The sequence below is a fragment of the Rhinoraja longicauda genome, chromosome 18 (genome assembly GCF_053455715.1).
Source record: "Rhinoraja longicauda isolate Sanriku21f chromosome 18, sRhiLon1.1, whole genome shotgun sequence".
NCBI lineage: Eukaryota > Metazoa > Chordata > Chondrichthyes > Rajiformes > Arhynchobatidae > Rhinoraja > Rhinoraja longicauda.
The window spans coordinates 7,216,116-7,242,040 of NC_135970.1; the positions used below are offsets into that span (position 1 = coordinate 7,216,116).

At 51.6% G+C, this 25,925-nt stretch overlaps 1 protein-coding gene across 3 annotated transcripts in view; it reads right to left on the bottom strand.

Moving 5' to 3' along the window:
- Nucleotides 1-196: 196 nt before the first annotated feature.
- Nucleotides 197-25,925, bottom strand: part of LOC144602221 (tetraspanin-4-like) — a 52,450-nt gene continuing 26,721 nt past the window's right edge. For all 3 annotated transcript variants that reach the window (XM_078415047.1, XM_078415046.1, XM_078415045.1), the window contains 6 exons: nt 11,765-11,956; nt 9,416-9,490; nt 7,127-7,228; nt 5,634-5,765; nt 3,814-3,897; nt 197-2,676 (listed from right to left, as the gene is read on the bottom strand). In XM_078415047.1, coding sequence (XP_078271173.1) covers nt 2,452-2,676; nt 3,814-3,897; nt 5,634-5,765; nt 7,127-7,228; nt 9,416-9,490; nt 11,765-11,956 — 810 coding nt within the window. In that variant the 3' untranslated portion in view covers nt 197-2,451. The remainder of the gene's footprint in view (nt 2,677-3,813; nt 3,898-5,633; nt 5,766-7,126; nt 7,229-9,415; nt 9,491-11,764; nt 11,957-25,925) is intronic.

Below are 25,925 nucleotides of genomic sequence, written 5' to 3' on the forward strand. Positions count from 1 at the left end.
GGCTCATCCCAATGGGAAGTCTGTATGGGTAAATAGTCCCCACGTGTGCAGTGCGTAGGAAGGAACTGCAGATGCTGGTCGACACCGGAGGCACAAAATGCTGGAGTAACTCAGCGGGAGAGGCAGCATCTCTGGAGAGAAGGAATGGGTGACGCTTCTCGGGATGGGCGACGGGTCTCAACCCGAAAAGCCCCATTCCTTCTCTCCAGAGATGCTGCCTGTCCCGCTGAGTTACTCCAGTATTGTGCGTCTATCATCCATGTGTGCAGTGTCAGACATCACTGATTCACCAGATCTTTACTCACGACGTAGACTGGGACACTGTGTACACCAGTCAGGTGAGAGTGAGGAAGGGTTGCAACTACATTACCACCTCAGTGGGGACTGGATGAGGTCCTGGCATGTAAATGAATGGCCCGTTCATTGGGTGAGGTGGTTAGTATACTGAAGGGACAGAGAACATTTACACCTGCTTCTGTACAAGGTAAATGATCGGGAATGAATTCTAAAAACCAACGCGGTCACGGGGAGAACGTACAAACGCCGGACATACAGCGGCCGCAGTCGGGATCGAACCCGGGTCTCCGGCCCTGCAAGCGCTGTAGGGCAGCAACTCTACCGCTGCGCCACCGTACTTGGTGAACCTTGGATTGAAGGGTATTATTGTGAGGCCGACCTCACCTCCACAAACAGTGGACACGGGATCTCTCCACCAATGCCAGTTCATCTTCAAGTTTGAAGCTAAGATTTGCAGAATGAAACAAAGTACCGGAGTAACCGAGCAGTTCAGGCAGCATCTGCAGAGAACATGGACAGGTGACGTTTCGGGTTGGGACCCTTCTTCAGTCTGAATCTTAGCTTTAAACTGGGGTTTTATTTTTGTTGTAAAACCAGCATCTGCAGTTCCTTGCTTCTACATTTGGTGATTTCAGGTGGGGAAAGGTTTAACTTGATTTGGGAAGGAGGGGCTTTGCTTATATTTGCACCAGTCTTTGACAGTTTAGAAAACAAGATTACAATTGATGAGTAATAGTGATGTCTACGTGAAGACACCATTTATAACGTGACATGAAAACAGTTTGCATCTTCCCACTGTGCTGACACAGACTGTTAACATCATGATCCTATTGCAGAGTAGTAGGCCGAGACCAGACACCGACCACCCCAGACTGCAATACTGAGCAAGGTGGTGACACACCGTGTTGTAAATGCTTCTATAAAATCCATGGATGGGTGAGAGATGGAGGTATAACATCCCACATTTCACTGGTACATCAATGGCCCTCTGTGTTGCAACACGCTGATACATTATTGGCCTAACTTACTGTAACAGATGGGGGGAAAAAACATAACCAGAAAGATTGTGAGCTTTCTCGTTGTACTGTGCTGTGTTCAGTTAGTTAATACAATGTCCCGGAGCATTCTGTGGTAAAGTCACCGCCTTAACATTAATCACTGCTCTGTAGTGGGCTGGCACATCGCTCTGTTGTACGGACTGTAATCAAGTGGTACAAACGCTGAGACGTCCTGGTGTCGGGTAGCGACTGCAGCAAGTAGTCCGGCAGCCCACCACACATTTGACAGACTGGCGCTGCTCTGTACCTGTCCGGTGTGGAGTTACTGACCCATCCGGCTGCCCCCCACCCCCACCCCACCCCACCCCACCCCACACACACACACACACAGACGGCCAAAGCCCCTGCCCCACTCTGACCAGCCGTCGGGTAGTGTCACGGCCACTCTGCTCTCCCCAGCTGATGCCTCTGACCGGGGATTCGCACAGTGTCAGACAGACACGCTCTCAATGTTCACACGGCGTGGACTTCTTGTGTTCTGGGTTACCTGAAACCCAAGGGCCTGTGTGCTCAGCCTGTCACCTGTGGTGTTAGTGTGGAGCCAGCCGCCTGTTGTGTGTCTGGTGCGGAGTATTTGATGCTCCAGGAGTGACACTGTTTGCCTTCCAGTCCCTGCTGCCTCGCTTTGTGATGTTGGCAAGCAACAGGTTGGTCGCAGTCAGGGCACAGGTCACATTTTAAGTGCGTTTACAATTGGCGTGAGATGTGTGGCCCACTGCAGGCGACCAACCTCGTCCAGAGTGGCAGCTCACAGCAGCTGTGAGCTTGCAGTTGTTCCAGGGGACATCGCCAGAGGGATGAATCTCTCAGCGCTCGCTTGGAGCAGCCACCTCCACACCACGCTGCTGGCCCTGACGCCTCTGGCAGTGACCCGGCCAGTCACACACACTTCAACGTTGCCCCCTGCCCCTCCATGGGGCTGTGGCTGTGCTGCTGTTGCCTCTGTGCCAGTACACCCTCTACACATGCAGGGCTCCCAGTGCCAAGGGAGACGCGTGAACCTGCCAGCCCCTTGTCACCCAGACCCAGGCCCCCTCCTCACACGTCTTGCTGCCCCAGGGGACACGACCCCCGCCCGTGGGCCCGTCTCACAGCTTCACGGCGGAAACCACCAGGGATCCGAGCCGGGGCCCAGGGAGGGATGGAGCCGCAGGACATCCGAGGTGGGCGTGGGGTGCCGGGGATACCGGGGAGGGGAGGCAGGTCCAGGGGTCCAGCGGGCGGGCAGCAGCAGCGTGCCGGGGAGCGACGCTAGGTGTAGCACTCGCTCATCCTCACCGCCCCGGCAGTACATCACCATAGCCAGGGTCAGCCCCACCACCTGCGGGAGAGAGAGAGGGAGGGGCAGCGTCAGTCTCCAGCCACAGGGGCAACGCAGGGACAGAGCAGAGTGGACAGGCGGGTGGACACAGAGAGAACACTGCAATGTACTGAGTGGGGCTGTGGGCGAGGGCTTTGTGCAGAACAGAGGCTGGGTGTAGAGGACACAGAGGTATGGGGACTAGATACAGAGAGTGCAATACAGAGGCTGGGTGTAGAGGACACAGAGGTATGGGGACTAGATACAGAGAGTGCAATACAGAGGCTGGATGTAGAGGACACAGAGGTACAGGGACTAGATACAGAGAGTGCAGCACAGAGGCTGGATGTAGAGCACACAGAGGTACAGGGACTAGATACAGAGAGTGCAATACAGAGGCTGGGTGTAGAGGACACAGAGGTACAGGGACTAGATACAGAGAGTGCAATACAGAGGCTGGATGTAGAGGACACAGAGGTACAGGGACTAGATACAGAGAGTGCAATACAGAGGCTGAGTGTAGAGCACACAGTGGTACAGGGATTAGATATAGAGTGCAGTAGAGAGAGGCTGGGTGTAGAGGACACAGTGCGGTACAAAGAGGCTGGATATAGAGGACACAGTGCAGTACAGGGATTAGATAGAGAGTGCAGTGCAGTACCTAGAGGCTGGATGTAGAGGACACAGTGCAGTACAGGGATCAGATAGAGAGTACAGTGCGGTACAGAGAGGCTGGATATGGACACAGTGCAGTACAGGGATTAGATAGAGAGTACAGTGCAGTGCGGTACAGAGGCTGGGTGTAGAGGACACAGTGTGGGACAGAAGCGCTTGTTGGAGCTACATATTCCTGTGTGCCGACATTGCAGATGTCCTGGCCTTGCACATACATGTCATCACTATGAAGTTGTGCCAATGTTTAGTGTACCTGTACCTCATTGGATTTGAGCATCTAATAATAATCTCGATTTGAAAGTGCAGTGCATTGTACCAAAAGATGCTGCGCGTTGAGACAGATATAATGGATATAATGGATGCCCCGATCAATTCCAGCCCCTGTTTCTCAGGTTTTGGTGCTGGTCTTCATTGGAGCATGGAGGTAGGAGCCTGGGGGATACAGTGGGCTCTGAGCTGCGTCAGTGGGTGGGATTAACGTACCTGCACCAGGGCTGTGCTCAGTGCCAAGATCCCCACCGCCAGCAGGTTGTCCTGAAGCCACATCTTGACTCTTTCATAGCAGGCCTGTTGGGAGAGGACAATGTGTATTAAGCCCAGGCCCAGTGTGGAGCGTCAGGCTCAGTGTGGGTGGTGTGGGAGTGCTGCAGTGTGGGTGGTGTGGGAGTACTGGAGTTGGACCCCAGACGCACGGTATCTTACACTCCCTGCCGCATCCACCATCGACTCTGGTTGTCGCTAGAACCACTGGACTGATGATTATCCAGCAATATTGCACATGGTGCACACAGCCCCAGACACTGTGTCCAATATTGCACATAGTGGACACAGCCCCCCCCCCCCCTCCCCCCCCCCCCCCCCCCCCCCCCCCCACTCCTCCCCCGCTCCCAATTGACTCCATCAATACTTCCACACTGCCTTGGCAAATCAGCCCACATAATTAAGGATCACTCACACCCCGGCCATTCCGTCTTCTCCTTTCTCCCCTTGGGCAGAAGGTACAAAAGCTTGAAAGCACATGCCACCAGGTTCAGAAACAATTTCTTCCCAGTCATTATCAGTCTTGGACAGTCCTCTCATGAGCAAAGGGTGTAGTTACAATCTCCCAACCTACCTCATTGCAGACCTTGCACTTTTTAAACTCTGCACTTTCTGTGTAACTGTACAGCTACAATGCTGAAACACAGTATGACTTGACTGTACTCTTATAGAGAGTGGTCGGACTAGATAGCAAGCAAACAAAACCTCTCACTGTATCTCAGGGGCAACAATAAACCAATAAAATATGATGCAATCCTCCTCAGTCCCTTACCAATACACAGTCACTGAAAGTTAATGTGCAGAGGGCAGATAGTGTGCTGGTCTAAGAACACAGACAGTACAGCACAGGACAGGCCCTTCAGCCCACAATGTCTATGCCTGCCATGATGCCAATATCAAGTCATCCAATCTGCCTGCATGTGGTTTATATCCCTTCATGCTCTGCTTTTTTAAATGTCTCTTAAACATCTTTTGAACATTGCTATCATAAATCCCCCATGCAAGAGGAGAGACCCTGCTCCAATGGTATAGGGCCTTCGTGAGATTTCTACCTGGAACTCTGTGTAAAGGTCCGGTCTCCCTTCCTGAGGAAGGCCATGCTTGGAGACACAAGAGACTGTAGACTGGAGTGCTGTGTATAAAACTACTGTTCTAAGCATAAAAGTTCTGGAGGAACTCAGTAGGTCAGGCAGAGTCTGTGAAGGGAAATGGACTGATGATGTTGGGTCAGGATATCACACCCCTTCCCCTCACCACTTTCTACCAGCTTTCCCCCCTCTGCTCTATCAGTCTGAAGAAGGGTCCTGACCCGAAACGTCATCTGTTCATTTGCTTCCAAAGGTTATGCTTGGGAGAGACAAAGTGCATTGAGGGTACAGTAGTCTGATTCCTCAACTATATAGGCAGATTAAGCTGGCTGGGCCTATACCACAAAGAGTTTGAGAGATGATCACACTGAAACATTCACAGGGTTTGGATGCATGTCGGCTGGGTAATACTTCCCCTGGCTGGGGTATCTAGACTGGGCTCACGTTCTTGCAGATGTTGGCCAGGCAGGACCGAGATGAGCAGAAACCGAAGATTTCAGAGAAAATCCATGCGATCCCAAACTTCCACAGATGCTGCCTGACCCGCTGTGTTCCTCCAGCACTTGTTTCTTTGCTTGTTTCCGTCTAACTCGCGAGCCAGTATTTGTAAAGCATGACCCTTGTTTCTGGAACGTTCCACAAGGGGAAAGCCTGCTGTGGTGCTCTGATACTTACGTCTTTCCACCAGGTGTCTGGAGAGTGCAGGCCACAGGCCGCAGTGTATTCCCGGCAACAGGAGTCTGGGACTTGCGTTGCGTTGAAAACCTCAAACCAATCAGTGTAGTTTGAAACTCCGCAGCATCTAAACTGGAGTGGGCAAAATGGATAGATCAGTGAGCTTCACAAATGCACGGTGACTGTCAGACTTTACTTTAGAGTTTGGGAACAGGCCCTTTAGCCCACCCAGTCCGCGCCGACCAGCGATCACCCTGTACATTGGCACCATCCGATACACTTGGGGGAGTATAGAATTGGACAGAAGACAATTAACCTCCAAACCTGCATGTGTTTGGAGTGTGGGAGTAAACCAGAGCACCTGGAGAAAACCCATGTGGTCACAGGGAGAATGTACAAATTCTGTACAGACAGCACCCGTAGTCAGGATCAAACCGGGGTCTCTGGTGCTGTAAGGCAGCAACTCTACCACTGCGCCACTGTGCCGACCTCCAACAGAGAGTGACCCTCCACCTTTAACCTTTCCTCGCCAGCTTTGACCGTCTCACACCTGTTTCCTTCACATCCTCCAACCTCATTCTCTTGGGAGGGGCTAGAGGAAGATAAATAATGGACACGGTCCCCAATGGCTACCGATCACGTTGCAGACATGCGTGTACACACGCGTGCATCCAACACGCAACTGCTCTGTGGGGAAACAGACTTATAGCCCAGGAGTGGGCTGAGGCCATTCGGTCCCTCATTCCTGGTTCTCCATTTAAGAAGTTCAATCCCGACCCAACTGTAATCTCAGATCCGCGTCCCGCACTACCTGCCGCAACCTTTCACCGCCTTGCTTATCAAGAATCAATCCGCCTCTGCGGCTGACTTAAACATATTCAAACTCTCCCACCTGCCTTGGGGGGATAGAAAAAACGTCTCGTCATCTTTGCGTGTCATGGATGGCATGTCGGGTATTTTTCAAACAGGGACCACCAAGTTCCAGATCTCCCTCGAGAGGAGATCTTCTTGTCGTGAAGCAAAGCAGGGTGAAGATTCCCCACGTGTTATTTAATACAATGATGTGCATTTATTGCGTATCTTTGGAGAGGGATGGGTGTGGAATGTATTTACTGGAAGGGGGTTTTTAGAGGATGGGATTATTGTTTGTACCTCTTTAACGTTCACTAGCGCCCACGTTGTCCCGTGGTCAGTACACACCTCTAATGAGCATGCTTGTCATGTGGCCAGCAAATGAAAACGATGGCGTTTAATGATTCGGAGGTGGGGGTGCACTGTACCAGTGAGTACTGTCACAGACAAGCACTGCCCAAGAGCCATTGGCTGGGCTGATAATCAGTTTGTATTAACCTGTACTTCAGGCTGACTCCAACTCAACGACACACTGAGATTCACTTTACTTTGCCCGTGGTGGAGGAGAGGGCCGGGTCTCGGGATCTCGAGGGAGAGACCCACAGGCAAGATGTTGACATGGGGAGGCAGGGTGCACCTACATCTGTCTGTATGATACTCCAGGCGTTGGTGAGACCGACATTTCCATCCGTCCCAAACAGCTGAAGGCCATCCTTCAGATCCTCACGGGCGTACGCATCGAACTGAAAGCAGACAGGCGAGAGGTTTGTGTTAGGAGGGTTTGGATCCTGTGTGGAGATTGTACGAAGAAATGAGTAGGGGAAAAAAACCCTGCAGATGCTGGTTAAAATCTCAGGTAGACACGAAATGCTGGAGTAACTCAGCGGGTCAGGCAGCATCTCTGGAGAGAAGGACTGGGTGACGTTTCTGGTCAAGACCCTTCTTCAGTCTGAGTTACTCCAGCATTTTGTGTCCGTATGAAGAAATGACACAGGCTGCTATGGCGTTGTAGAGTGACTCAGCATGGAAACAGGCCCTTCGGCCCAGCTCGTCCATGCCAACCAAGATGCCCATCATTGCTGGTCCTCTGCGCCTGCATTTGGCCCATGTCCCTCTGAACCGTTCCTATTCTTTCCCAGCCTTTGTGCTCTACATCCATCCTCCTCATCTCAGTCTTACAGCATTTCTACTGCATTTTCTCTCATAACAACATCTCCAACTCCTTCCTGAACTGGTTCCCTGAGAATTTATTTGGTCCTACCTTTAGATTGCAGAACCATAATATCTCAAAATTGATTGTGTTCACCAGAAGTAACTTAACAAACCAAGATCAGGTTAAGTTTTTAAGTCTTCTATCTTCGAAAGAAAAAGACATGTACCACAACTAAACACCCACAGCACAAGTGAAGCTGTCAGAAAATTGCGATGTCTTCACATTTGTGCAAATAACATAATAATATGATTACATTCACAATAATATGGTGAATTGAAGTGTCACCTTCTTTAATTAATTGCCTCTTTATTTCAATGGTGTTGATAAGATAAAGATTTTGAAGTGCTGATTTCTCATTCCAGGATTCTGCAAGAATTGTTCAGTGCAACCATTTTATCATCTACACTAATCCCATGTGCCTGAATTAGGTCCATATTCTTCTTAATATTAGGTCCATATCCTTCTTCATATCCTGTCTGAGGAAGGGTCTCAATCCGAAATGTCACCTATTCCTTCCTCCTGTCCCACTGAGTTACCCCAGCATTTTGTGTTTATCTTCGGTTTAAACCAGCATCTGCAGTTCCTTCCTACACAAATCCTTCTTGCTTTGCCCATTCAAGTGTCTGTCTCAATGGCTCTTAAACATGTGATGGTATCTGATAACACCACCTCCCCTGGCAGCGAGTTGCAGATATCAATCACTCCTGAGTAAAATAACCTACCCCTCAACCCCTGTATGATTGCCTGCTCTCACCTTCAGCCTGAGCCCCGGTGTTGTTGAGGAGGCTGTGAGCGGGCAGCCTCAGTAGAAGGTGCAGTGTGTAAAACATTGGCCGATCCCTCACAGCTTGGTTTAGACTGGTCGGAGCTTCAGTTGGATTCACTCGTCCCAGATTGGGAAGGGGGCAGATTGAGTCCCGACTCAGAGACCTGAGCAGAAGGTCAAGGCACCATGGAACCTGCCGCCCTTTCAACAAAGCAGAGGAGCACTAGCTTGGCACCACCTCCCATCACCCACAGGAGGACACAAGGCAGGCAGGGGACGTGGAAGTTAAATGTGAGGCTGCTGTGTCCAGAGAACGTCGAGGAGTTCAACAAGGACTGGGCAGGTGGAAAAGCGCAAGGCCTCTCTCTGGCACCGGGTGGATGTGAGGGAGGAACACTGAGAGAAGAAGGGCCGGCAAGCCTCAGTCTTTGCCTCAGAATCCTCCAAGATCACCTTCTGCCCAGAGTCCACTCCGTGGAGCACGATGAGACATGCTCACCCTTCTTCCAAAAGGTCGACAGGGCCAGCTCCGTGATGCACGGCCTTGTGGATGAGAGTGGCTCGTTAACATCCTCGCAGATGGTCATGCTGAGGATCTGCAGATCCTTCAGTGCTGGTGCGTGTGGCAGAAAGGCCACCGACACCACGGCCTCTCACAGCTCCCTGTTCTTTGTCGCGGAGGACGGCAAGGCGCGAGAGTCTGGACCAACCCCTGACCCTGGACAAGCTGACCGGCTCCATCCGTTCCTTTGACTTGAATAAAAGTGTTTGCGGGACACTGGGGGGAGCGATGCTGAGGGAGGTGGGCCTCGCTCAGCGCGTGTGTTCCTGTCCTCGTGAGGTCAGGCAGCTCCCAAGGTGCCCTCTCCCACCTCAGCCCCATACGGACAACCGAGGGGCAGGGGTGTGGGTGCTGGGGGCTGTGTACAACCCCTCCCTCCCCCACCGTACCTGCAGTCTGTAGATGCAGAAGAGGCTTCCTCCGATCAGCTCCAGCATGAAGATCATCAACAGCAGAGTGAAGAACTGTCCAAAAGCCCAGACAGGGAGCAGTCAGTACGGGGAGAATAAACATGAAAAAAACCACAGTGCCACTCATCCCTCCACAAACTTCCATCGCAACCCTTCCCTGAGATTACCTGTCCCACCCCCTCCGAAACATTCCCCATCGCAATCCTTAGAAACACCCTCCTGACCCACTCCTTCAATACTCGCCAAAACCCCCTCACAATAACATCCCCCCATCACAACTAACTGTCCCATCCCTCCCCTCCATAAATTACCCCATCCCGCCCTCTCCAGAATAAAACCTGTTCCACCCCATCCATAACGCTCCCCCATCCATAACACTCCCACTCCCACCCCATCCATAACACACCCCATCCATAACACACCCACTCCCACCCCATTCATAACATTCCCACTCCCACCCCATCCATAACACACCCATCCCACCCCATCCCTAATACTCCCACTCCCACCCCATCCATAACACACCCACTCCCACCCTATCCATAACACACCCACTCCCACCCCATCCACAACATTCCCACTCCCACCCCATCCATAACATTCCCACTCCCACCCTATCCATAACACACCCACTCCCACCCCATCCACAACATTCCCACTCCCACCCCATCATTACATTCCCACTCCCCCATCCATAACACACCCATCCCACCCCATCCACAACAATCCCTGTACAACCCCCTTAATAACAAACCCTGCTCCCCTCCATCCTACCTTCTCCGTAACAATCCCATCCCACCCTCCTTACCACCTCCTGTCCCACCCTCCTCCATCACACCTCCTCCATCCCACCCCCTCCACAACATACACCACCCCCCCTGCATATCCCTCCATTTCCCCCTCTGTCAGTCACCCTCGTTCCCATCTCCACAACGTTCCCTGTCCCGTCCCTTCCATGATTTTGAGTGCACACCTGCCAGGGTAAGTGGGGGGAGGTGAGCAGTAGCAGGGTGGGAGGGGGAGTGATGAGAGGGGGGGGGGGGGTCTGAGGGGCACGAGGGAGGGGTAAACGTGGGTGGGGATGTGTGCGGGGATTTCACCCGAGGGGCAGCTTAGGGGAAATGCGAAGGGCAGGTGGAAGTAACAAGGAATGTGAGCACAGGGTGAGTTTAGAGGTGTAATTAGGTGTGAACAATTGGTGAGAAGGAGGTGTGATCAACAGGCATGAGCTGTGTGCGTGAGCAGGTGTGGGAGGTAATGGGCAATTGGTGTGAGCAGGAAGTGTCGGCAGGGCAGGGGTGAACAGATGTGAGCAGGCTGAGTGTGAGCTGGAAATGAAGCAGGTGTTGGCAGGAAGTGTGAGCAGCAAGTGTGAGCAGGAAGAGTGCCTAGAAGGCACGTACAGGAAGAGTGACCAGAAGGCATGTAGAAGCGTGATGTGTGAGTATGTATGTGTGAGTAGTGTAAATGTGGCAGTGTTGTATGTTTGTGTAAGTGTGTCACTGCATGTGGCTTTGTGTGTGAGTGTATGTATTGTATATCTGTGTGAATGAGTCGGTGCAAGTAGTGTGAGTGTGCCTGTGTTGTATATTAGGGTGAGTGTGTGAATGGCTTTGTGTCTGGGGAGAGAGGGAGTGAGAGAGGAGAGAGAGGGGGAAGGGGGAAGGGGGGAGGGGGGAAGGGGGGAGGGGGGAAGGGGGAGAGGGGGAGGGGGAGAGGGGGGAGTGGGGAAGGGGGAGGGGGGAAGGGGAGAGGGGGGAGAGGGGGAAGGGGAGAGAGGGAAGGGGAGAGAGGGAAGGGGGGAGAGAGGGAAGGGGGAGAGAGGGAGGGGGGAGAGAGGGAGGGGAGAGAGGGACGGGGAGAGAGGGAGGGGGGGAGAGAGGGAGGGGGGAGAGAGGGAGGGGGGAGAGAGGGAGGGGGGAGAGAGGGGGGGAGAGAGGGAGGGGGGAGAGATGGAGGGGGGAGAGAGGGAGGGGAGAGACGGACGGGGAGAGCGGGGGAGAGATGGAAGGGGGAGAGAGGGAAGAGGGGAGAGGGAGGGGGAGAGAGGGTGGGGGAGAGAGGGTAGGTGAGAGAGGGAGGGGGGAGAGAGGGAGGAGGGAGAGATGGAGGGGGAGAGAGAGCGGGGGAGAGAGGGAAGGGGGAGAGAGGGAAGGGGGGAGAGAGGGCAGGGGGAGAGAGAGCGGGGAAGAGAGGGAGGGGGTGAGAGGGAGAGGGTGAGAGGGAAGGGGGAGAGAGGGAAGGGGGAGAGAGAGCGGGGGGGGGGAGAGAGGGAAGGGGGGAGGGGGGAGAGAGGGCGGGGGCGTGAGATGCTGCTTAGATACTCACGGACATCAGGAGACACCTGTTTTCTTTGATGGCACCAACACACCCCAGAAATCCAACTACCATCGCCACAGTTCCAGTGCCAATGAGCAGGTTGGCAGCAGATAGGAAGGGGAAGGTAGCAGAGAGCGTGGCAAAGTTGCCCTGGGTTACGGCCAGCCAGATGCCCACGCCCAGGATACCACATCCCGCCAACTGTGGAGAGAGCAAAGTCCATCGCCAGACCATCAGTGTGTTACTGTCACAGTGAGGTACAACCACACCATACACACCGCACTCACACACACACACACACACTGGGGTACAACACTGGCACACTCACACACCGCACTCACACCCACACACACACACGGGGGTACAACACTGGCACACTCACACACCGCACTCACACCCGCACACACGGGCGTACAACACTGGCACACACACACACTGGGTCACTCACTGATACACAGGTGGAAAAACACTGGCACATTCACACACTGGGCCACTCACACCCACACACACACGGGCGTACAACACTGGCACACTCACACACTGGGCCACTCACACCCACACACACACACAGACGTACAACACTGGCACACTCACACACTGGGCCACTCACACCCACACACATGGGCGTACAACACTGGCACACTCACACACTGGGCCACTCACACCCACACACACAGACGTACAACACTGGCACACTCACACACTGGGCCACTCACACCCACACACACAGACATACAACACTGGCACACTCACACACTGGGCCACTCACACCCACACACACGGGCGTACAACACTGGCACACTCACACACTGGGTCACTCACTGACACACAGGCGTACAACACTGGCACACTCACACACCGCACTCACACCCACACACATGGGCGTACAACACTGGCACACTCACACACTGGGCCACTCACACCCACACACACGGGCGTACAACACTGGCACACTCACACACTGGGTCACTCACTCTGATACACGGGCGTACAACACTGGCACACACTGGGCCACTCACACACACACACTCTGATACACGGGCGTACAACACTGGCACACACTGGGCACACTCTGATACACGGGCGTACAACACTGGCACACACTGGGCCACTCACACACACACACACGGGCGTACAACACTGGCACACTCACACACTGGGCCACTCACACCCACACACATGGGCGTACAACACTGGCACACTCACACACTGGGTCACTCACTGATACACAGGAGGAAAAACACTGGCACACTCACACACTGGGCCACTCACTCTGATACACGGGCGTACAACACTGGCACACTCACACACTGGGCCACTCACTCTGATACACGGGCGTACAACACTGGCACACTCACACACTGGGCCACTCACTGATACACAGGCGTACAACACTGGCACACTCACACACTGGGCCACTCACACCCACACACACAGGCGTACAACACTGGCACACTCACACACTGGGTCACTCACTGATACACAGGCGTATAACACTGGCACACTCACACACAAAGTCACTCACATGGACATACAACACTGACACTCGCATATACGTACAATACTGACACACTCACGGCACTCATACTGACACACTCACACTCCTCCTGCCGAACAGGCTTGAGAAGAATGAGAGGATTATCAGATTAGAGCAGTGGTACGTTGAGCCGTTCACCCTTGATGGTCCCACTGTTCCCCACGCACAGCATGGTTTGTAGAGAGATAGACACGTGGACACACATGCATGCAGACACACTTGCACACACATGCAGATATATGCACAGATATTTGCCGGGGATCGACCTCGGAGCTCCAACTTTAAAGCCTGCAGACTTTAACATTGTGGATCTCACGGTCCCTGGTTAGAGACTGACTGTGAGAGCTCCAAGCCACAGGGGCTTCCATTGCCCCGACGCGGGAGCTTCGATCGCCCCGACGCAGGATGGTTTGACTGCCCCGACCACGGGAGAATAAAGAGGGAAGAAGTTTGGACTTTATTGCCTTCCATCACAGTGAGGAACGTGGGGAATCCGCTGTGGTGGATGTTTATGTTAACTTTTACGTAGTTGTGTGTCTTGTTGCTTTTTCTTGGTATGGCTGTATGGTAATTCGAATATCACTGTACCTTAATTGGTGCACGTGACAATAAACAGACCTTTAAAACCTTTGAAACATACACGCAGATAGAAGCAAACACTCGTACACCCAATATACACGCATGCATGCACATACACACACAGACACACACACACACACGCAGACACACACACATGCAGAGACACACAGATCACGCACATCGATCATGCACAGCCACACACACCCGCATGCACACAGACACACGTGCATACACACACCTCCTTAGGCAGTTCCTGGGGATGGCGAGTGAGTTGCTGCCACTCGAGTGTGTGGGCTCGGAGCCTGATGTGGGGACCCACACACTCTTCACCAGGCAGGGTAGGAGGGGGCTGACAGGCCGGGGGGGAGTTTGTGAGGCCGTGCATCCCTTCCACCAGTCACACAGGCCGTCTAAACACACCTGGCGCATGGCTGAGAAGTTGGCAAGCCCATCCCAACGGGCTCGTCCCCTTCTCACATGGCGTGAGGGGCAGGGATTCCCAGCAGTGGGCGGGATTGTTCCAGGTCCTATTGAGAACGTCCTTGAACCTCCTCCCATGACAGAACTCCAAACAGACCGCCTGTTTCAGACGTGTAATGTTCAGGCATCTGGACGATGTGGACCCCAATGGAAGTGACTGAGAGTAACCAGGGTCCCCATGCTGGGACGTCGGCCTGGGAGAGGACACTGACATCGGTCTGCTCATCCTCCCACTGCTCCCAAGGAGATAATGTTGGTGATAATGTAGGCCTGGGCGCTGTAGGCCCTGGGGGGGGGGGGCTGTAGGCCCGGGGGGGGGGGCGCTGTAGGGGGGGGGCGCTGTAGGGGGGGGGGCGCTGTAGGGGGGGGGGGGCGCTGTAGGGGGGGGGGGGCGCTGTAGGTCCCGACAGTTTAGGTCCCGACATTCTAGGTTTCTGAGATTTTAGCTTAGGTCCAGAGGCCCGGGCGCTGCCTAACGGAGGCTGCGTAGCAACCCGCCTCCCGGCCCGGGCGGCCGCCATTGGTGGAGCGGAAGCACATGGCTGCTGGCTGAGTGAAGTCACGAGGGGCGTGGGGCGGTGATGTCACCTTGTCCCGTATTTGGGAGTGAAATAGTTGGCACCCCTACTGGTGTTGCTCCCTACATCTCTCACGGAGCTGTTGTGCGGTGAATATCATGTCCACTGTGCCTTGCGTGGCGTCAGAGACCACTCCAGGTTCGGTAGTGGCCTCACGGACCCTCACAGTGGGGTGAACCCACGTGGTATATTTTATTTACTGTGGTAAGAAGGTCCAGGTCCACACGGGGGCGCTGTCCTTCACCGCCTGGGCACATGTGCGTCGGCGCTGGGGATCTCGGGCTTGTCCCGGCAGCTCAGTCACAGGCGGAAACACTGGTGGCCTCAGGTTTATCCTGGCAGCTCAGCTTTGGGATTGAAGAGGCTGTGCTTGCGATCTCAGACTTATCTCAGAAGGTAGTTGAGGCCAGTTCATTGGCTATATTTAAGAGGGAGTTAGATGTGGCCCTTGTGGCTAAAGGGATCAGGGGGTATGGAGAGAAGGCAGGTACAGGTTACTGAGCTGGATGATCAGCCATGATCATATTGAATGGCGGTGTAGGCTCGAAGGGCCGAATGGCCTACTCCTGCACCTATTTTCTATGTTTCTATGTATCCTGGCGGTTCAGTTCTTGCCTCTGTGTGGGCACAGTTCCTCATTGTCCACGGGCAGGAAGAGACCTGGCGTCTCTGGCTTGCCCCGGCCACATTCAGGTAGAGGTGCCGGCTGTCTACGGCTTCTTCCCGGCAGCCCTGTCTTGACCACAAAGTGGTGCTGGTGGTCTTGGGTTTGTCCCAGTGGCTCAGTCTTCCTCGTACCTGCGACAGGTGAACACACCTAACATGGAGGTGCCCCACTTGCTCTCTCCTACTTCTCTTTCTTCCTCTTTTGCTTCTTTTCCCCTCTGGCGGCAATGCCTGGGATTTATAAAGAGTAGGCTGACGAGGTGGCCAAACCAACATCAGATATGTGGACCCGGCTGTTATCAATGATGCTGGGATTGGCCTCTCCTGGCCTGTCAGCCAGTGACAAAGATCAGAGTGGCATCCAAGGAAGGGGGCGCTGTCACGGTCTGCATGGATGGAACCCACCTTGCTCACACATACCACAGTCACACACGCACACACAGACACATAATTAAACACGCATGCACTGACATGCTACTCATGCACCCGATATTCCCTCGCAAATAAACATAAAATGTTCCATCATGTTCTAGAATCATTAACATGCGTTAATAAACACAATAACTCATTTAAGTACTTCAAAGGAAATGATATGAGGAAACAAACTGCTTCCCATTGTAGTCACTGCGTGCAGCTTTGGAAACAAGGACTGTTCTCCATGGAGCAGTTGTACAGCAGGAAGCCACTCAACACAAGTGGTCTGGACTCTGACCACCATTCTAATACTGCCAATGGTTGGTTCCACAATGTATATTATTACATTTGTTTGGAAATTTTTGAAGTGGGCTTGCCTGAACTCTTCAGTGCATGGACAGCATCAGCTAACGAGGACAATAGAGAACAGTGCTGGAGGGGCAGGAGGTAGTCTGACTGGATGCCACGTGATATGCCCCAATCTTAACTAGGGCAGAGGGTGACAACAAGACACGATCATTCCTGCCAAATGTTCCACCTCCTCTCTGTCACGTTGAAGGTGCTGATCTACAACATTGATAGATTGATGCAGACCCACGAGCTGAAACCCTGCTGACAACTCAGCAACCTTCCATTAATTGGATAGCCTGCTTCCTGCACACTGCCACTGAAACGCTCCACAGCCCTCAGAGTCCATCACTCAGCTGAGACAGCATAACAGTCACCATTACATTGTTCTTACCATATTCACCATCATTGTACATAGAACCTTCCACCAGCTCTTACTGCAAGTGAGTGTTATAACTACTAGCGTGCTGCAATAGCTGTGAGTGTGCATCTTCTATTTGGCCGCATTAGTGAGTGTGTCACACACTGTTGCACACATAGGTGGGTAAACTTTACTGAAGCATTATGAGCCCACACCCAGCTTCACCAACACCTTGTGTGCAAACGCTAAGCATGCCATGGTCAGCCAGTGATTGACCCTTGCCCCCAGTGAGCAAGCCAGCCCCGCTTCCTCATATCAGATACCCAGTTGGTGGGCGCATCAGTGTGACATTGTGGGTCGAGCCCCTCCATCTGGGTCTGAAAGAGTGGAGGGGATGTGGTCAGTATAAAAAGATGAGGAAGAGGTGTGAGGTGAGAACCGGCCAGCAACGAGTGATTCCAGGGTAACCTCATATAGATAACCAACTGTGTCCCTGAACAAAGACACTAAATGCTAGAGCAACTCACCGGGTCAGGCAGTATCGGAGAAGAACGTGGAGAGGTGATGTTTTGGGACCGGACCCTTCTTCAGAATGTATCAGTCCTTACCCGAAAAATCACCTTATTCGTGTTCTTCAGGAAAGTATCACAAAATGCTGGAGTAACTCAGCAGGTCAGGCAGCATCTCTGGAGAGAAGGAATGGGTGACATTTCGGGCCGAGACCCTTCTTCAGTCAGGTCTGAAGAAGGGTCTCGACCCAAAACGTCACCCATTCCTTCTCTCCAGAGATGCTGCCTGACCCGCTGAGTTACTCCAGCATTTTGTGATACCTTCGATTTGTACCAGCATCTGTGGTTATTTTCCTACATGTTCTTCAGGGAAGTTGCCTGACTCACTAAGTTACTCCAGCATTTTGCTGTGTCTTTCCTTGGTAAACCAGCAGTTTGTTGTTTCTCTCCCTCTATTTGCCTCATTTGAGCTGCACTGCCATGGGGCATAGGGTCTCTGGGGTCAGGGAGTCGTAGAGCCATTGCGTGATACAGCATGGAAGCAGGCCCACCGAGTCTGTGTTAACCATGACCCCATTTTATACTAATCCCTTACTAATCTATTTTACATTCCCCAGATTTCCATCAACTCCTGCAGGCAGCACCACCCACTCACCCACCCCCACAGTGTCCAATTGACTTTCCAGCCCACACATTTCCAGGGCAAGAGTGATTTTTTCTGAGTTTCTCCAATGCTTGTGGGCTTCCCCTTCTGGGATGGGGCGGGAGGAGGTACTCCAGCTTCCTGCAGTGAATCAGCCCATACATGGCTTGCAGGTCTGCCCCCTGCCCTGAGGGGACAGGCCCTGGTATCTGTCTGACTCTCTTCCACATGAACTGAGGTGGAACAATGTCCTCAATGGGGAAGAGGTGAATTGGACAGTACGCTGCGGGCACATGCTGGAAGAAAATTCGACAGATGGAAGTTGAACTGATGTATATGGTTGGTGGCGTAGTCTGGGGACATGGGTGGATGGAAGGGGTGGCATGCTCATTAACTGCCTGGACCCCGGAGATAATCAGAACTGTCCAGAGCTCCTGAAGGATCTGGTGTCGGTCGACATTGTGATGTCAGAGGGGTGAGGCCCAGTTGGTGCACGGCAAACTCCAGTGGCCATCAATGTTGGCCAGGAGATTGGGTTTGGCCTGGGTGCGGGGTCCCCAGGACCCTGCCTTCCGTGACAGCAGAGATGTGTGCCATGGTTGCAGTATGTTTGTGCACAGAGCGTGGACCTTCCAGGAGGCATGTGACCGGCAGACATCGAGACATGGAGTTGTACAGCCATGAAACAGGCCCTTTCACCCAACTCATCCATGTGGACCAAGCAGCCAACATAATCAAAGACTGGTCCCACCCCAGCCAGTCCTTCCTCTCCCTGCTGCCATCAGGCAGAAGATACAAACGCTTGGAAGCGTGCACCACCAGACTCAGGGACAGCTTCTTCCATCTGTTATCTGGCTTCTGAACAATCCTTCCGTGCAGGGTACTATCCAATTCACCTCTACCCCATTGAGGACATTGGACATTTGTCTATATAACTGATGCATTACAACGCTGAGAACTAGATTCTACACTTTTTCTCTTCCCTTTTGCTTTTACCTATTGTTCTTCAGTTTGACTTGTTTGTATTTATGAATAGTATTATCTGCCCTGATGCGTTAGCATAGAGTCATAGAGTGATACAGTGTGGAAACAGGCCCTTCGGCCCAACATGCCCACGCTGGCCAACATGTCCCAGCTACCCTAGTCCCACCTGCCTGTGCTTGGTCCGTATCCCTCCAAACCTGTCCTATCCATGTACCTGTCTAACTGTTTCTTAAACGTTGGGATAGTCCCAGTCTCAACCACGTCCTCTGGCAGCTTGTTCCACACACCCACCCACCACCATTTGTGTGAAAAGGTTTCCCCTCAGGTTCCTATGAAATCTTTTCCCCTTCACCTTAAACCTATGTCCTCTGGTTCACGATTCACCTACTCTGGGCAAGAGGCTCTGTGCATCTACCCGATCTATTGCTCTGATGATTTTATACACCTCTAGCTTTTCATGTACTCGGTTCACATGACAATAATAAACCTTTACCTGAAGCCTAAACCTAGGTGCCTACTGAGCTGGTCATTCTGTGTCCAGCCCACATCCCTCTAAACCTAGGTGCCTACTGAGCTGGTCACTCTGTGTCCAGCCCACATCCCTCTAAACCTTTCATGAACCTATCCCAGATTGTGCTCTGCAAATTCCCTTTTAAAGTTCCAGTCCTCAAGAGCTTAAAACCATTGATGGAATTCCTCAGAGTGTGTTACACGGTGTGCTCAATAATACAAGAGCCAATTTCAAACGAAGGAGCACATGGTGTCTTTCCCATTACTAGATGTGATATTTGTCTGAATTTTTTAAGAAGCTGAATAAATCAAACGTGAAACTGTCCCGCTTCCTGCAGTATTGATTTGTGGTGATAGAAATAGCAGTGTGCTCAGTCTGGTGCCACGGGGGTGTGACTGGCCCCCACGGGGGGAACAGATGGAGGGACTGGTGCCACACCAGCCGGGCGTGGGGCTTCTCCACAGCTGCTCCCTCAGCATGAAGGCAATCCCTCAAATTCGGGGCAGCGGGGGGCTACTGCCGGCTTCTCGGAGGGTCTCGTAGGAAGGCTTGGACCCAGCCTGCCACTGCCGTCCACACAGAACGTAGCACAAGAACTACGTTCTTGCCCATAAAGGCCGATGCTGACCACGATGCATCATCTGCTATTAGCACTATTCCCATCTGCTGAAAGTGGTCGGTATCGCCCCATTCCCTGCTCGTTCATGTTTCTCTCTGCCAGCCCTGTGAACAATATCATCATGGTATCTGCTTCCACCACTCCAGGCTTCACCACTCTGTGTAAAAGCCTGCCTCACACGTCTCGTTTTAACTTTCCCCCACATCTTTAACCTCGCTCGGCCTTCTAGGATATTAATTTCAGACATTTTCAGACTTTTTCATCCTGGTAATAAGGTTCTCATTGCCTACACTATCCATGCTTCTCTTCATTCAATACATTTCTATCATGTCTCCCCACAACTGCCAATACCCAGAAAAAACAATCCAAGTTTGTCCAATCTCTCCTTATAGCTAATACCCTCGAATCCAGGCAACATCCTGGTAAACCTCCTCTGCACCCTCTCCAAAGCCTCCACATCCTTTATGTAAAGGGGCGACCAGAACTGAGCACGATAGAGTCATCGAGAGTAATAGAGTCACACAGCACGGAAACAGGGCCTTCACTAACCAAGATGCCCCATCTAACCTCGTCCCATTTGCTTGCATTTGCCCCATCTATATACTAAAACTCTTGTTTGTTTGTTTGTTCCTGAACTACAGCCAAAACGGTACACGATAGCATGACGATTTTAGGCCCACCTTACTCACCATCGTCCCTTTGGTGCTAATGGAAGAAGTTTCATTGAAATCTGTGTTATATTTTTTAAGTTATTCACATTTTAAAGTTTAAATCTATCTCCTAGGGAGGGAGCGGGGAGGGGGGTGGAGGGAGGGGGAAGGGAGGGAGGGGGAAGGGAGGGAGGGGGAAGAGGGAGGATAAGGGGGGGAAGGGGAGGGGGGAGGGGGAGGGGAAGGGACGGGGAGGGGGGGAGGGGGAGAGGGAGGGGAGGGAGGAGGGAAGGGGGAGGGGGAGGGGAGAGGGGGGGAGGGGCGAAGAGAGGAGGGGGGAGGAGAGGTTGCTGCACCAATGCAGGAGAGGTATGGGCCCAACAGGTCCACTTGGTCTAATATCCCTCTAAACCTTTCCTAACAATGTATCTGTCCAAGTGCCTTTGAAATGTTGTAATTGTATCAACCTTACCTTCCCTGGCAGCTCATTCCATATACCCAACACCTTCTGAGTGAAAACAAAGGCCCATCTGGTTCCTATTAAATCCTCCCCCTCTCACCTTTCTGTCCGTTGGTTCTGGATTCCCATACCAGGTAAAGGACAAAGGGCATTCAGCTGATCAATTCCCCTCATGGTTTTATACACCTCTATAAGATCACCACTTACTCTCCTGCATCCAAGAAATAAAGTCAGGCCCTGAGGTTCTGGCAACATCCTCCTAAATCTACTTTGCACTCTCTGCGGCTTAAACACATCCTTCCTATCGCAGGGTGACCAAAGCTGAACGCAATGCTCCAAATGTGGCCTCACCAATGTCATGTGCTACTGTAACACAATGTTACAGCTTTATACTCCAGACCCTAACTGAAGAAGACCAATGTACCAACAGCCATCTTTATCACCCTCTCTACCTGTGACACCGTTTTCATGGAACTGTTAACTACTCCTCGATCCCTCTGCTCTATAACACTCTCCAGGGCCCTACCATTCACTGTAAAGGGGCATGTCTTTGTTTGACATGTGTAATACAGGTACTCCAAATGTGGCATAACCAGAATTTTATAAAGCTGCAAGGAGAAGGGTCTCTGGGGAAACCCATGCAGCCACAGGGGAGAATGTGCAAAGACAGCACCTGTGGTCAGGATTGAACCCGGGTCTCCGGCACTGTGAGGCAGTGGCTTTACTGGTTGTGCCACTGTAGAAATATAGAAAATAGGTGCAGGAGTAGGCCATTCGGCCCTTCAAGCCAGCACCGCCATTCAATGTGATCATGGCTGATCATCTAAAATCAGTACCCGGTTCCAGCTTTTTCCCCATATCCCTTGATACCTTTAGCCCTAACAACTAATTCTAACTATCCCTTGAAACCATCCAGTGAATTGGCCTCCACTGCATTCTGTGGCAGAGAATTCCACAGATTCACAACTCTCTGGGTGAAAAGGTTTTTCCTCATCACAGTCCTAAATGGCCTACCCCTTATTCTCAAACTGTGACCCCTGGTTCTGGGCTCCACCAACATTGAGAACATTTTACCTGCATCCAGCCTCTCCAATCCTTTAATCACTTTATAGGTTTCTATAAGATCCCTTCTCATCCTTCCAAATTCCAATGAATACAAGCCCAGTCGACCCATTCTTTCATCATATGGCAGGCCCACCATCCTGGGAATTAACCTGGTGAACCTACGCTGCACTCCCTCAATAGCAATAATGTCCTTCCTCAAATTAGGAGACCAAAGCTGCACATAATACTCCAGGTGCGGTCTCACCAACCCCTGTACAACTACAGTAGGACCTCGATTTATTCACAAAATGCTGGAGTAACTCAGCAGGTCAGGCAGCATCTCGGGAGAGAAGGAATGGGTGATGTTTCGGGTCGAGACCCTTCTTCAGACCTGACTGAAGAAGGGTCTCGGCACGAAACATCACCCGAAACGTCACCCATTCCTTCTCTCCCGAGATGCTGCCTCACCTGCTGAGTTACTCCAGCATTTTGTGAATAAATCGATTTGTATCAGCATCTGCAGTTATTTTCTTATACAGTAGGACCTCCTTGCTCCTAAACTCAAATCATCTCGCAATGAAGGCCAACATGCCATTAGCTTTCCTCACTGCCTGCTGTACCTGCGTGCTTACTTTCAGTGACTGATGTTCGAGGACACCCAGGTCTTGTTGCACCTCCCCTTTTCCTAATCTGACACCATTCAGGACTTCATCAACTTCACCACCAATTTTCATCCTGCATTCAAGTTTACTTGGACCATCTCCAACACCTCCCTCCCCTTTCCTGATCTCACAGTCTCCATCACAAGAAGTAGACTATTGTCTGGCATCTATTACAAACCCACTGAGTCCCACAACTAACTCAACTACACTTCTTCCCACCCTGCTTCCTGCAAAGATTCTATCCCTTACTCCCAAATCCTCCGTCTACGCTGCATCTGCGCCCAAGATGAGGTGTTCCACACTAGGACATAGGAGATGTCCTCATTCTTTAGGAAACTGGGGTTCCCCTCTCCCATCATAGATGAGGCTCTCGCTCGTGCCTCCTCGATACCCTGCAGCTCTGCCCTTGCTCCCCCTCCCCCTAGTCACAACAGAGACAGAGTTCCCCTAGTCCTTACTTTCCACCCCATCAGCCGTCGCATACAACACATAATCCTCCGATATTTCCCCCACCTCCAACGGGATCCCACCACTAGCCACATTTTCCCATCTCCACCCCTTTCCGCCTTCCGCAGAGACCGATCCCTCCGCAACTCCCTGGTTAACTCATTCCTTCCCACCCAAACCACCCCCTCCCCAGGTACCTTCCCCTGCAACCGCAGGAGATGCAACACCTGTCCCTATATCTCCTCCCTCGACTCTGTCAAGGGACCCCGACAGTCCTTTCAGGTTTGGCAGAGGGTCACTTGCACCTCCTCCAACCTCATCTACTGTATCCGTTGTTCAAGATGTGGACTCTTACACATCGGCGAGACCAAACGCAGACCGGGCGATCGTTTCGTGGAACACCTTCGCTCAGCCCACGAGAACCAATCTCCCGGTTGCCGGACACTTTCATTCTCCTTCCCATTCCTCCACAGACCTTTCTGTCCTCGGTCTCCTCCATTGTCAGAGTGAGGCTAAACGCAAATTGGAGGAACAGCATCTCATATTTCGCTTGGGCAGCTTACAGCCCAGTGGTATGAATATTGATTTCTCCTACTTCAGGTCACCCCGGCATTCCCTCTCTCTCTATCCCTCCCCCACCCAAGTCGCACTAGCTTCTCATTACCACCCTACAAACAGCTAACAATGGCCTGTTTCCTTGACCATCACTTTTTTGCATATCTTTCATTCATTGTTCTTTATCTCTCCACATCATCGTCTATATCTCTCATTTCCCTTATCCCTAACCAGTCTGAAGAAGGGTCTTGACCCGAAACATCACCCATTCCTTCTCTCCAGAGATGCTGCTTGTTCCGCTGAGTTACTCCAACTTTTTGTGTCTATCTACCATTCTGATAATAATCTGCCTTCCTGTTCTGGCCACCAAAGTGGACAACCTCACATTTATCCACATTATACTGCATCTGCCATACGTCTGCCCACTCACCCAACCTATCCAAGTCACCCTGCAGCCTCATAGCATCCTCCTCGCAGCTCACACTGCCACCCAGCTTTGTGTTAGCCGCAAATTTGGAGATGATACATTTAATTCCCTCATCTAAATCATTAATATATATTGTAAACAACTGGGGTCCCAGCACTGAGCCTTGCGGCACCCCACTAGTCACTGCCTGCCATTCTGAAAAGGACACGTTAATTCCTACTCTTTGCTTCCTGTCTGCCAACCAGTTCTCTATCCATGTCAATACCCTACCCCCAATACCATGTGCTCTAACTTTGCACACTAATCTCTTGTGTGGGACCTTATCAAAGGTTATTTGAAAGTCCAGATACACCACATCCACTGGCTCTCCCTTATCCATTCTACTTGTTACATCCTCAAAAAATTCCAACAGATTAGTCAAGCAGATTTCCCCTTCATAAATCCACGCTGACTTTGACTGATCCCTTCACTGCTTTCCAAATGTGCTGTTATTACATTTTTAATTATTGCCTCAAGCATCTTCCCCACTACCGATGTAAGGCTAACTGGTCTATAAATCCTTGTTTTCTCTCTCCCTCCTTTCTTAAAATGTGGAGTTACATTAGCTACCCTCCAGTCCACAGGAATTGATCCAGAGTCGAGAGAAGGCTGCTAGTGTGACACCTGTGGTTTTAAACTAAGTAGTGGGGGGGAGGGGTTAACAAATTGTGAATATGAAGATGAGGTAAAAGGGAATACAGGAGATATTGCAAAACACTCTCGGAAGAATGGGAACAGAAGTTCTAGAGGGGAAAAGAAATTAAGGGCAGGGCCAATTGTGAACGATGTGAGAGGGGAGATAAATACAGAAGTTAAAGTGTTGTACTTAAATGCGCGTAGTATAAAAAATAAAGTGGATGAGCTTGAGGCTCAGTTAGTCATGGGCAAGTATGATGTTGTAGGGATCACTGAGACATGGCTACAAGAGGACCAGGGCTGGGAACTGAATATTCAGGGGTACACAACGTATAGAAAAGACAGACAGGTGGGCAGAGGGGGTGGGGTTGCTCTGATGGTAAGGAATGATATTCATTCCCTTGCAAGGGGTGACATAGAATCAGGAGATGTTGAATCAGTATGGATAGAAATGAGAAATTGTAAGGGTAAAAAGACCCTAATGGGAGTTATCTATAGGCCCCCAAACAGTAGCCTCGACATAGGGTGCAAGTTGAATCAGGAGATAAAATTGGCGTGTCAAAAATGTAATGCTACGGTGGTTATGGGAGATTTCAACATGCAGGTAGACTGGGAAAATCAGGTTGGAAATGGACCCCAGGAAAGAGAGTTTGTAGAGTGCCTTCGAGATGGATTCTTAGAACAGCTTGTACTGGAGCCTACCAGGGAGAAGGCAATTCTGGATTTAGTGTTGTGTAATGATCCTGATCTGATAAGGGGACTAGAGGTAAAAGAGCCATTAGGAGGTAGTGATCACAACATGATAAGTTTTACTCTGCAAATGGAAAGGCAGAAGGGAAAATCGGAAGTGTCGGTATTACAGTATAGCAAAGGGGATTACAGAGGCATGAGGCAGGAGCTGGCCAAAATTGACTGGAAGGAGGCCCTAGCAGGGAAGACGGTAGAACAGCAATGGCAGGTATTCCTGGGAATAATGCAGAGGTTGCAGGATCAATTTATTCCAAAGAGGTGGAAAGACTCT